The sequence below is a fragment of the Camarhynchus parvulus genome, chromosome 7 (assembly GCF_901933205.1).
Source record: "Camarhynchus parvulus chromosome 7, STF_HiC, whole genome shotgun sequence".
Taxonomy (NCBI): Eukaryota; Metazoa; Chordata; class Aves; order Passeriformes; family Thraupidae; genus Camarhynchus; species Camarhynchus parvulus.
Window position 1 is genome coordinate 26,399,736 of NC_044577.1, and position 13,426 is coordinate 26,413,161.

The 13,426-nt window shown below is 39.8% G+C and overlaps 1 protein-coding gene across 16 annotated transcripts in view; it reads right to left on the bottom strand.

The window, feature by feature from the left end:
- CLASP1 (cytoplasmic linker associated protein 1) overlaps positions 1-13,426 on the bottom strand; it is a 170,608-nt gene that overhangs the window by 48,894 nt on the left and 108,288 nt on the right. For 8 of the 16 annotated variants that reach the window (XM_030952206.1, XM_030952219.1, XM_030952208.1 and 5 more), the window contains 5 exons: positions 13,147-13,254; positions 9,603-9,665; positions 5,631-5,734; positions 3,156-3,179; positions 1,991-2,235 (listed from right to left, as the gene is read on the bottom strand). In XM_030952206.1, coding sequence (XP_030808066.1) covers positions 1,991-2,235; positions 3,156-3,179; positions 5,631-5,734; positions 9,603-9,665; positions 13,147-13,254 — 544 coding nt within the window. The remainder of the gene's footprint in view (positions 1-1,990; positions 2,236-3,155; positions 3,180-5,630; positions 5,735-9,602; positions 9,666-13,146; positions 13,255-13,426) is intronic. The other 8 variants (XM_030952213.1, XM_030952212.1, XM_030952211.1 and 5 more) reach the window with 5 other exon arrangements.

Below are 13,426 nucleotides of genomic sequence, written 5' to 3' on the forward strand. Positions count from 1 at the left end.
GGTAAGTGCCATTCCACTTTGCATGCACATCTCTGGATATGCAAATCCCACCTAACACAGGATCAGCTATCTTTCAGTTCAGAATACTAAAGAAAACCCAGCCACATCGCCACCTCTTATTAACGTGTTTCACCACAACAGAAGGCATCAGGTTTAATTACAAGACAGACTTGCCCCTTGGACTAATGACCTTGATGATGTTCTCAAGATGCCGTGGGAACAAGCAGGATGATAAAATCTAATCATTAGAACAGGCACAGAGATCAACTCTGAACCAAGGAGGAAGCAGATCAAAAGAAAACCAAAATGAAATACAGAGAACTAATCACAGTATCAATTTTAAAAAATAACTGCACAGAGGTGTAGTTTCTGGGACAGATTTAAAAATTCTTCAGGATCAAAGCTAAGACAACTTGCTAGCTTGAGGGACTGGTGACAGCACAGTTTAAAAAACTACAACCAGCAGGGTTGAAATCAAGAGTTTAATTCCACCAGTATTTCTGCTAAGATCTACTGACCTGGATAAACAGCCCATCACCAAAACTTCCCAGAGCTTGCTCCCTTGCAACTATCCCCAGCAGCACTCCAAACCTTGCTTATAATCCTCACACTTTTATATGGCAAAATCAAAATCTCACCCAACTTTTTCATACAAATAATGAGGTGCCACAGTTTTTCCAGACAGTTTGTTAAAGAGAAAGAAAAAAGACAGCATACATCGTGGAAGTATCTTTTAAGAGATTCAGAAATAGACCACATCAAAAAGCATCTCTGATCTAGAGACTCTAACAACCCATTTTAAAATCCTGTAGCACTTGCCCTTTAAGGCCTGGATCACATCATGTGAAGCGCTAGAATATTTTTATAATGGCAAGAAATCAACTTTTTCAGGCCTGCCCTCAGTACATTTTTATTCAGACTGTTAACATGAACCATCAAATTCTTTTCAGCCAGTGTGAAGCCCTTTTAAAATAGAAACAATTGCACAAACTCAAGTAGGGAGGCTCTAAACAACCACTTATAAACTTGGCTATAATTTAAGTACATATGGTTCATAACAGAAAAATAAAACTGTCATTCACAACTATTTGTGAATGTTACCTTCAAAGAAGCCAAGAGATAAACAGCTTATTTCAAACAATTTCTCCATAAACTAAGGGTGAAATGTCTATGGCCTGAGAGCCAGTTGTCTAGTTAATGTGACCTGTGGCCATAGCGAGTTTCCAAATGACTACTGGATAATTCTGAGACCTACTGGATAATTCTAAAACCTCTTTAAAGGCGTGATGTGCCAAAGGTGTTTGAAGGGGTTATGTGGTTCTCAGCAAGGGAAAAAGGTCTCCCTCTCCTACCATATGCAGTTTCAGAGCTGGTACACATACTTCACTGCCCTAAGAAACTTCCCTCTACATTATACACTACACCATTTATAAGAAACAAGTTTCTGATATAAAAGTCTTCAAGAGCTACAAACAGGATCTATAATTACACCTAACGCAGTCTTCATAAAGAGTGAGAGTACAGCCAGCGCCAGCACTGTCTGATCTCAGCTTTGAAACACACACCCCGAGTCATTTTAGAGTAAGTGCAATGTTTGCTTCACCAACTAAATTGCCATGGGAAAAAATACTGAAGGTTCAAACAGGCTAATGTAAAAATGGCACCACCCTTTGAATATGTTTACAACAGCACCACTGTGGGAAATCCCACTGTGCTACAACAAGCACCTACCACTGGAGGACTTCATGAGATGGATGAAGGCTGAGAGAAGAGAGCATGCTTACCTGAGCCCTTTCTACACTACTGCCACCAATTATACTGATGACACAGCAGAAACCTTTCCAGAAGTTAACTGCAATCCCACATTGTGGAGACAAAGCCTTCACAGCCATGGAAGACACTCCTGTCTCCATAAGGCAGGTACATAATACTGCCTTCTGGCTGTAGCCATCCCTAATGAATTACTGACACCAGAAAACCATGAAGTCACCTCAGTGTCCGTTGGCTTTTCAGTAGATTCTGAAGGCCTATGAGCCCCTCTTTCCTTTCAGACCAGTTGGAGCTGGCGCAGTGGTTGAGGACCTCAGCCACGTCCTCAGTCTGGCGCAGGTAGTGCGGAATGCCCCCGTTCCTGGAGCCGTAGGAGCGCTCCGAGCAGGCGCTGGAAGCGTCGCTGTTGGCATCGTCATCCGAGTACATCCCATAGGGCTCATACCTCCTCCTCACTGGCTTCTTCTGGAAAAGGGGAAACTCAGAGTTATCAATTTATATATAGTTACATCCATGGCAAAAACAAAACATTCTACTTGCAATCACTAAAAAGGAGATTAGTGCTACTGTGATAGTGACTGAAGTGCTTTAATGATGTCACCATGCATTGCCTGCTTACCTCTCACGGCAGTGCAAGACAGAGCCCACTGATTTCAGTGAGACTGAGTGACTCAGGGGAAGAGAGCCTGCCTTCCCCAGCATGAAAATGATCTATTTATGCCCAGTAGAACTAAGTTACTGGTAATGAAATTAAACACAATAAATGTTCTATTGGCAATAAAGGTCAGTTCCATTGTTACAGATACTAGGATGATATAACCTATACTTTAAAAAAAAATAAAGATAAGGAAGAAATCAGCTGAAAGAATCTGTGCTGGCATGCCCAGTCACTGTGAGATCAATACTGAAGTGACTCTAGAAATGCACTGGATATGGGAGATGGGAATTTCTCTGTTAGTCTGGGCTAGGATTCTTTCCAGAGGCTGCTAAGGGAGTTGAGTATTTAAATCCCACTCATTTCCATAGCATGGTATTAGAGGACCTAATTCCCTTAGGTACATCTTTGACTGCCTTGATCCTTACAGAAAGAATACTAGCATAATTGGCAGCAAAAAAACCTCTTAAATAAACCTCAAAAAAACAGGGTTGACAAGATAATGTATCAAAAAAAAAAAAAATCATCTATATTCTAAAGTGTTTGCTACAGAATTCCTTCCAGTGTCCAGTCCTGCAGGTCTTGGCCTTGTGAAGCCAGCAGAGTTTTGCTTCCACTAGGACTGGAGGATTGAAGCATAGAAATTAACTCACATGCAGTATCATGGGCGTTAGCAACAGGGTGGGGAGAGTTGGAAAGTAGAAATAAAAAGTCAAGAAAGCACTAGTACCTTGCTCCTGGAGTCTCCTAACAGCTGTAGGCAGGAAAATATTGAAGGGTGGGAAAAAGCATAGAGAATTATGTCAGAAGCTTATGTAGGGTTTGTTTTTGCAACAAAAACGTATAGCAAATGTGTCTTAGCAAATTAAAAAAAATTAACACAGTTTTTGCAAAATTAAAGTGGATATAATAATGCCTGACTTTATCTCCTAACTGTTGCACTACTCATACTGGCTACAATTTCCCTTAGGGATCTTGGAAGTGAGAATATGGGTTAAAAACTTTTTTAGGAACAGATCTATATTCAGCACCTCTTTTCTTACTTTTAAGAAATCTACAATGAAAAATACCAGAGATTTTGGTAGTGATTTCTCTTTCCCCACATATTACTAGCAGCATTTCATTTTAGAGTCTTGCAGAGAAATCCTGATGTGAGGAAGTCACTATCTACAGTACAGCACACTTAATAAACTTCACTTGCCAAGTTCTCTTTCAACCCCCAGTTCTTACACCACACTGTTTTGAAGATTAGCTTCTTTTAAGACCCCCTGGTTGGCACCACTGGCTTAAAGACCTTACTTAACAGCAAAGTTTCCATCACCCTTTGAGCTCTTCTGACAGACCCCAGCACTGATTCCCAGTATTGACACTGTGGATTTAGGCCAAGTCCAGCTCAAACAGAAGAGTGGATCCAACTGCAATTGTACAGAGGGTGTAGAGGTCACAAAATGACCCACCATGTTTTGTTTCAATTCAGGATTTGGCTGAAGCCATCTTTGGAGAAGTTCTTTTCATTTCTTACTACATGGAAAGACAACTCTCTGAAAACAAGGTTACTGGGTAAAAGCTGGCATCACAACACTCTCTCAAAAGGAGCCTGCACAGGCTTTGTAAACTGCCTGTTGTCAGAAGGCAATGAAGAGAAAACTGGGGTGGTGGGAAAGAAAGGATCAACAAGATTGTGTTGCATCTCCTGAAGCTGTACAAATTCAGATTGATCAACCAAGTCAGCAGCACCAGCTAGTTTCCAGCTAGACTTAAGTATTTCCCTTTTAAGTGTTCAACCCTTCAAAATGTTAACATTTCAGTTTAATGTTACTTAACATCAAAGCTGGAATATTTAAAAGAGCACTCTAAGTCTTGCTGAAGATTAAGTCACACCCAAAGAAATCTCAGCGCTCACCAGTCAATTGAAATACTGTGACACTCTCCTCCCTTAAGAAACCTGTATTCAGCAGCTGCTCACATGCAGGGATAAAGGCTGATTTCATTTACACAGGCAAACCATTGTCTGTAATTATGTCCTGAACTGCTCTGGTAGCAAATTTGAGGTGCTGAGAGCAGAAATGGGCTCACAAGCTGTTACATTTAGTGATGAAAATGCTCACTAGTGATTCAGCCCACTAAATGCATCAGCCCCATCCATTATACACTGCTCTACCTTTCTTTGTTCACAAATACTTCCTTTTTTTTGAAAGATAAATTTTGTAAAAAGGGCCATTTTTCTAGAAGTACTCTAATAGGTGCCATGAGCTGGGTGGTAATCAGACATAAAAAGGAAAATGTTAGCCCTCCTTGGGGAAAGTGAACTAGGAAATGGAGAAAGGCCATCTACCACAAACACTGGCGACATGGCTCATCTTCCTTAAAGTGCATCTGAGACAGATTCTGAGAGATCTGTTTCAAAATACATCAGGAACTCCTTTCCTCGTTCAGGTCTCCAGCTGGAGAAGACCAGTGGGTACCCAGCAAGCACTACACAATAATTTCTCCTGCCTCTACACATCCTCACTTCCCCAAATATTCGAGGTACACACAAAGGCTTAGCATGTGCCTTCTGAAAAGCAGAAGACATTTTCTGGGTTCTATCCAGGACAGCAATGTTTTTTAAAATGACATAAAATTAACTAGGAAAAGCAGTGAATGTTTGAAAGTATTAGCAGCAAACTAGACAAATACAATCCAACTTACACCATAACAGCATGAGATGGTACAGATTCCATGCAAGCCAAGTTATGAGCTTTCTGTGTATCTACCCAGGTGCAAATAACACAGGGCAGAAGCTTGTTCTTGCTAAAACCTGGTCAGAAATTGATACTAACAGAGAACACTGTTTTTCTGACAAAATCTTCATGCAGGTAATAGGACTGATGGAAATCTCTGACCCCACAAGTGCTGAGCACCCTCACAGTGCTGGGCACATCCTCTGATACCCAAGTGAAAGGCCCACAGCTGATTCAACCCATCCTGCAGCTGTAGTACCAACCCACAGCACTCTGTCTGAAAACAGCTGCAGAGAAGTGACATGGAATCAGGAAAAACATACTGCTGCCAGTATTCCCAAAGTCAAACCAGCAAAAGGTAACTCTACAGCATCAGACACTGGCACGATCAGGCTAAAGCTATTCAGAAAGAGGAGAACATACGTACAGGTAACTTTAAGCCACTTTCCGCAGTTGGAAGCATTTTGTATTTTTCCTCTTACCAGTGCATCGGCCACAGCAGCCTCCAGATCTGTGCTGGTGCTCAGGACTCGCATGGCATTCACAGAAGCAGGCATCCTGCCTGGCTGTCCGAGCCCAAACCGGTCTGCACAAAAGACAACAGTGAAAGGGATTGTTAAATGAATTCGCATTCACTCGGAATCCTAATCAGGTGCCCCAGTAGTTCTCCCCACAGACTCTGGGAACTCACAGTGCTTTTCCATTAAATGCCCTTTTACCCAGAGCTCCACAGAGTCTGCCATTAAGGTTAAGAAATAAACTATTGTTTGTTGGGCTTTGGAGGCAATTTTGGATCCTCAGGGCAACTTTCCATTTATTTATTTTAAGATGGGAAGCAGGGTATCTATTTTCTGTTTCTTTTTACTCAGTTGTCTCAACGTTTTATTTTAATGTCAGAGGCAGACAGGCCCATCCCAATCTGGCACTCTCAAAAATCAAGAGAGCTTCTCATTAACTTCAGAGAGACAGAACCATGCCCAGTGTCAGAACATGTAAATACTCAAGCACTCATCTATCCTGCAGCCTTTTCTCTCAGGCAAGGATGTGAGACTAGCAGCACCAGATTAGTCTATTTTATGTCTCAAGGCTTGATTAACCAGTAGAATATACCCCTACACCTTCACAGTATAAAAATTAAGTTAATAACTCACTTGTGAAGTACTCCAATTTCTGGTTCTCTTGAGAAGGAGTCTAAATTCCAGAGCTCTATATCAAAACTGGTTTTGAGCAGACAATATATTTTTTTCCCTTTGAATTTGATGGCAAAGCTCTCAATGGCATCGAGTCTAAAATGCCCTTTACACTCCTAACATTAATTAGTTTACTATCATTTGCCCAGTTTACCAAAAAAGTTACTGAAATTAGGTTTTTTTTTAGCAAAGTCAAATTCAGAAAGGTCCACTAGCAGAGCTATGACAGAATCAGTAACTTAAGTATCACAGGCCAGGTTCTGGCAGCCAAGTCCTTCTGGAGGGGGGCAGATTAGGTACCAAATACTGGGATCCTGGCTCTGCCCCATAAGCAGAAAGATTGGTTATGACATTCCAAGTTTTTCTTTCTGTGTGGGCTTGTGTTTGCTCACGGAGAACTTAGACTGTCCCTCCTGGAACATAGGCTACACCTTTGTCCCTGTACCCACACATGCCAACAGGAGTTTTGCCAGCAAATTCAGCGGTGCACGGATCAAGCTGCACGAACCCATTTAAGAGACCTTCAGCTGATCCACATCAAGCAGCAGGAGAGTGGGGTCAAGTCACACAGGTCTTTCAATACTTCATCTATAATTAATTTAACAATGGAAAAATACTGCTTATCAAACTGCTGAACCATACTGTGGATTTGCTCAAAACTGAGGCCAAACATGATATTCAGCAGCTTAATGTGTTTTTTGGGGAAAATACTGCATATCAAAAATTTCATTGCTTTCTCCTTTATGAACCTACTGCACTGAAATATCTTTTAGGGATTAGCTCACATTGACATGCATAATTTATATCAGAGATTGAAGTTGGCCAGTTCTACTGTCCTAATCACAAAGCTTTATTTCAGATAAAGCTACTGTGGGAAAATAGGGAAGATTTTTAAAGTCCAAAGTATTTTGAAAAGAAAAAAACCCTGCAGACTAATATTTATTTCAAACAGAAGTGATACCTATCAAAATTTACTGTTATTTCAAACAGAAGTGATACCTATCAAAATTTACTGCTTCTTAGAGTTACGTACCCAGACAAGACATTTCTGATTTACAACAAAAGCACATTTTCTACAAAACACATTACAAGGAAAAAAAAAAAGAAACAAACTTCTTAGAACTACTGCCAAAAAGTAACCAAATCATGACATTTCACAAAGAAATAAAAGTTGTATGTGTTATTACTATCCCCTTTTTTAATGTACTTGGGTCGAAGAATAATTTCAAATGTGACGATGAAACAGTCCTTTATTTCCAAAACGGAAAAATCTGTGCACACTTAACAGAAGCACAGAGATGATAATGCAGTAGGTCTGACTGAAACTAAAGTCACCACTACAGAGATATATACACTATAAAGTTGTACAGAGGACAAGGATTTTCCTAAGTATAAATGAGATCTGGTACAGTACAAGGGCTGTAAGTGTTAAGTTCTGGACTTGGTTTTATATTTCAATCCAAACCAATTACATTACTCAAGTGTTACTGAGATCAAAATTTGGCTTTAACTTTTACATAGCATGAAAAATACCACTGTCATTTGTTTTTGAATAAATTTAGTGTTACATTAGAAAAGGGAATATAGTTGGTTGGTTTTTTTTTTTTAAATGAAGAACAAAATGACAAAGTAATTCAATTGTAGATCAGTTTAAATACCCAGCATAAAGAAACAAAAATTGAGCTTTTTTAACACATTAAGTACAGTGTGGCATGCTGGCTTCTATCTCCATGGCTATCAGGAATCTTCTGAACTACTTTGTTCAGTGATTTTTGAATTTACAACACCCAAGTTACTCCAGGCTTTTCCCCAAGACACTGCTGCCATCCTGGAGTGCTGAAATAAGACCACAGGAGAGACCTCAATGTATCTCTGATGTGGGGCTGGGAACACACCTGGCTCCAGGAATAACCAGTACAGTCAAGCCCAATGTTACTGGGCAAGAAATCTGCAGATTATGCTCTGGCCACATTCCCTCGTCTCCCCGGCCAGATTCATTCATTATACTTGTTACAAACTTGGTGAAAATTTGCAACCACCATTATTAATCCTATTTTGCCATTTTTTAGGATATTTTGGCCTTCTGTAGCACACAAGTAACCATACAAAATTTGATTATGCTTTGCACCAAACCACAGGAGCCAAACATGAAGCAACTATCAAAGGAAGCCAAAAGCAAAAAAAGGTTAAATCTGTATTACAACTGAGCTGTTTTAAATATTTTAATTATTTTGGTTAAATACAAATTCAAATTGTTATCTGAAAAATGCCAGTCAAATCAGCTTGCATCATTTCTGTTGAGTAACATGATAAGGGAAATGTTTTGAGAGTTTTAGTTAAGTGATAGCCATTTAACTAGACTCATGAGAAACAGAGTATTTTTCACTCCCTATCTGAAGGGTGTTAATTAAATAACTTTCAGTATAAGAAATTCCCTATAAGATTTTAGCCTCCAAGAAAACACTGAACCCCTCATCTTCTACATTATCTTTGTCCCCACAATTAAAACCCTGTTGTCCCAAAGCTAACCCTCATTCAATTACTTTTAAGATTCCCGGTAAAATATCCTTATTTCAAAAGGAATTACGGGTTCTCCATAACTGCAAATCCAGTACAGGGGTGGGACAGAAGTAACTGGAATCTGCAGATTTTTCTCATTACATGAAACCATCAGTCACATTATGCAAAGCCCAGTGAAATTGAGGGATTTTTTTTTTCTTTCAAAAGCTTCCATGTATTTTGGACAAGGCTGTGAGAATTATATAAAGGATGGATCAGAATATGTTATGCTCCAAAGTTCATTCTGAAAGCTCATCAGGTGCCTAATTTTTGCTGCTCTTGTGTATTTTGGAGGGGATCCCACAAAGAACTTTCATTAATAGAGACAGGAGTCCAGAATATTTAGTAACAAATGGGATGAAACCCATTGGGATTCAGAGGAAAAAGAATCTGCAAGTACTCTGCATCAGTCAGGATTTAGCCCATGCTGCACAACTGATCCAATTTACAGGAGAATTGAGAAAGCCCTGGATCACCCTTTCTTTAAACACTGTTCACAATGTTCCTAAAATGCACAAAATTAAAAACATCCAATAAATGAAACTCAAAACAAAAAGCCACGTTGAACAAAAGCAGAACAGAAAGCCCGGCAGCGGTGAGAAGCACATGCCAAGTGCTGGCTGATGCACACGATGGCAAATGTTAAGATGGTGTAAAACAAGACTACGATTAAGAAGCGGATTCATGCAGTTAGCGCTTGTTCACCTGACTGCCCAACAGAATCAGCAGTGGAGAGAGCACTAGTGGACCTGGAATGACGTCGAGAAGCTGCAAGTAGAAGGAATGGCAACACCCACAGGATTAACACACATTGAACCCGAGACAGAAAATGCCACAATCCAAAGGGGATGCGTGTGAGCGCCACCGGCAGAGGTGTTTCGTAGTGACAGGGAATGGCGCTGCGCGTGGATGCGGAACAGCGACAGTGCGAGCCCCACCTCGGCCTGCAGCTCCCCCCTTCCCCATGGCCATTAACAAATGCATGACAGAACTCATTTGGAACAGTCCCAAACTGGGTGCAGCTCAGCAAAAACACCCCGATGCACATCAGTCACGTTCCAGACCTGCAGGTCTGGCAGGCGGCCGTCACGAGAACGTGGAGCACGAAACTACAGAGAAGGGTTTAGATGTGTCTGATCTAAACCCCAAAGTGAAGCCATGAGGAATGGTTACGAATTGTGCTTGCAGGTATTTTTCCACAACATTTTAGCCTATGCATAATAAAATCAACGTTAACAAAGAGAATGAGTAACCACGTAAGTACGAAGAGTCATACAGGGAGGTCACCAACCACTGCACAGGTCCTCAGGTTGGTTTCTTTTCCAGGTAAACACACGTACACACATATTCAGGTGTTGCTACTTCCAAAGGTCCCTTGCTTTTAACAAATTTTGCATACATGTTTCTTGAACTTCAGTATGTACATGCAGAGCTAAGGAGAATATGCACATCACACACCCATCTAGAACGACACATGTATACAAATTGTTAAAAGCAATGGAGTGCACACAGTAGCAGAGGGGCCTAAGCCAAATATAGCTTCCACTTCAATTCCCAGTTGTTAGCAGCACATCAATCACAAAATGCCTTTGGAGAGGTTTTCAGTTCTTGGCTTCAGCATACAAGTGAGTTCTTTATGAAAGCAAATGAAAAACGGGCCCAGTCATTCCCAAATTACAGAAATTTTGTCTTTCTAAAGAAGTTTTCCCTATGTCTAGCAATGACATGCTCACCGGCTCAAAGCAACTGACCCAAGAAACCGATTGTTCATTTAAGCAATTCATCACCACAGACTCACTGAAGGCCTTGCTGCTTTAACATCATAACTAGTACTGTCAAGAAACTGAAAAAATAGAGCAGAATCACCTTACAATACAAATAGGCTTTGTCAGTTATGCACATAAGTGTGCAGCAGAAAATTCTAAGTCTTCTGTTTAAGGCAAAGCATTCATAAACACAAATACTAATATAATGAAATAGGAATCAGCAACATGAGACAAATAAAATTTTGGGTTTCTCTGACTTTGAGAGCTTCACTAAAAGCTATATGCAATGTGGCCTTTGGCCATGGAGAACCCATGCATTTATTCAAGAGAATTATCCCACTGATATCATAGGTAAACTCATGAAAGTTTTGCATCATCAGTGCAGGATTATGGACTGAACCTCACAATTAAGATTCATAGGTCACAATTGCTTTCCCCCAAGCCATCCACTGTGCCCCTGTGGACACCACTGCAAGATCAAGGCCCAGGGAGAAACAAGAATAACAAAAAAATTTTAAAAACCTACATCTCTGCAAGGAGGCTGACTGTTTTTACTAACTTAGAAAGGAGGACTCATGACACAGAGTCATGTATGCCTGTACTGCAGCCGCAAAACAACAGGATGTCAATGCTGACATTGACCATAATGTCACTAAATACAACAATCTTGTCATTTCCATTTAGTTACTCTAAATACAATTCACAAATATACAAGTTAATCTTTATAAGCAAAACCAGACTATGAACACCAGGATTCTAAAAATACTGTAAGAGAACCACACTGTTTTGGCTTAAACTGACATATATAAATTTCTTCGAGATGAATTACACACCACATAATTAACAAATTCATGAACATATTTCATCTTAAAGCATTTCAATGAAAACAGAAGGTAATAAGGTAACAGCTACATTGGGTTATTGTTGTTACATTGGTATTTCCTCCCCATGTAACCTTTATGACCTAATAACAATGTATTTCTAAAAATGCATTACTCTTCAGGTAATTAAAGATCATGAGCTAAAATGAGATTGCGCTTTCCTCACAATTTCCTCACAATAAAACAATATAACACACATCTGTAACCGACTGTACACTTATAGTCAGTGTAAGAGTCAGACTTAGCCCTGGTGGAAGTCCAAAGCTCACACCAACTATGGTTCTGATACACTGCATTTGCTTTTCAGAACAAGGGCTCAAGGCAGTATTTCAATGACTGTATTTTCAATAAAATAAACAAAACACAGCACAGTGACATAGAACACTGACAAATTAACACTGAAATCCAGCCTACTTATACATTTTGGCTGGAGGGAAAAAAGCTTCATTCAAAATTAAAGCTAAGCAGGTTAACTATAAAAATAAGCTACAGTTATGGATCTACTATCTTTTTCTAGATCTGGTATGAAATCAGCTTCATTTAATCAATAAAATGTTCATCTATTTATCTTAAAGAGCTATGAACCAAGTTATGAGTGCAAAGTTGAACTCCTTCCATTTTTCACCAGAAGCTGAGATAATAATGTAAAACAGATTATAGCTCGATATAATGAAGTCATTGAACCCAAAGGCTTCTCCAATATGAAAACTTGTACTCTGTTCCATTTACACATTACATCATACAACTGTACTTTGTCACTATGTGCAAAAATAGATACTGTAACACCATTCTTCATTAAATTACTATATAAATGAAGAGGGCCTGGAAATAACTATTTCATGTCTGAGATGACAAGTTTTGATACAAGAAGTAATGTATTGGGTTGAACATATGATATGGCATTTGATCAGAAACATTAACTATCTTGCTGTATTCGGCATTGTGCAGAAAAACTTCTGCATAAGGTAAGTGTAATGAGATTTTCTATTTGTACTGTACACTTTAACTGCAGTTTCATGATGCTCCTTTAAAATGTCTTTCCTTGGTTTTACACTGCCTGACAAAGTTTCCTACAGCACGTGCAATTTAATTGATGATTGACTATCCTGTAAAACCTCTACAAAAAGAGAGCTGCTATCTCCACTGCAGGATTCAGGATAGAAATTATATACTGTAACTGTACCTAGCTGTAAGAAAATCCAATCATGAATAATTGAGTCACTCAACAGCAAGCTACAATGCTACAAAAACTACTTCACTGTGACCCAGAAAATCCAGGCTTGCCCTCCCATAGATTTCCATCAGTGTTATTAAGCGAAGCACAGCAGCCCAACAGAAGCTGATTCAATCAAACTAAAAATTGCAAAAGTTCAAACTAAGCTATTTCCCTGCTAAAAGTGAAGTGCTGAGAACCAGAATTGAAGCATGCAGAAGAAAACAGAAGGGGAAAAAAAACAGGGTTGGAAATGGGGAGTGTCAGGAATCCAGAGGACAGAAAAGAGCTCATTCCACCTAGCAGTGTCTTGAAAGGGTAATCACAACAAGGGAAAAAGGAAAAAAAAAATATTGACCCTTAAAGCTCCAATGCCTACATGTACTCACCAAGCGGAGGGAAGCCCCGAGCAGGGCTTGTATCTCGACTGCTCTCACGGCTGGTATCACGACTGCACCCCTGACTCATGCTGGGTCGGGGGATACGACTGCTCCGTGCTAGCATGCAGCATGGAGAGTTTCAGAGAAGGTGAACAAGTTTAATGAGGACAGAAAGCTCAAAGTCAAGTCACAGTTCTGTTAATTATGGTAATTATTACATCAGTAATTACAATTTGTAGCAGCCTACTCAGGCTCTTTGCAAACCAACTACCTTACATGCTGAGCTGTG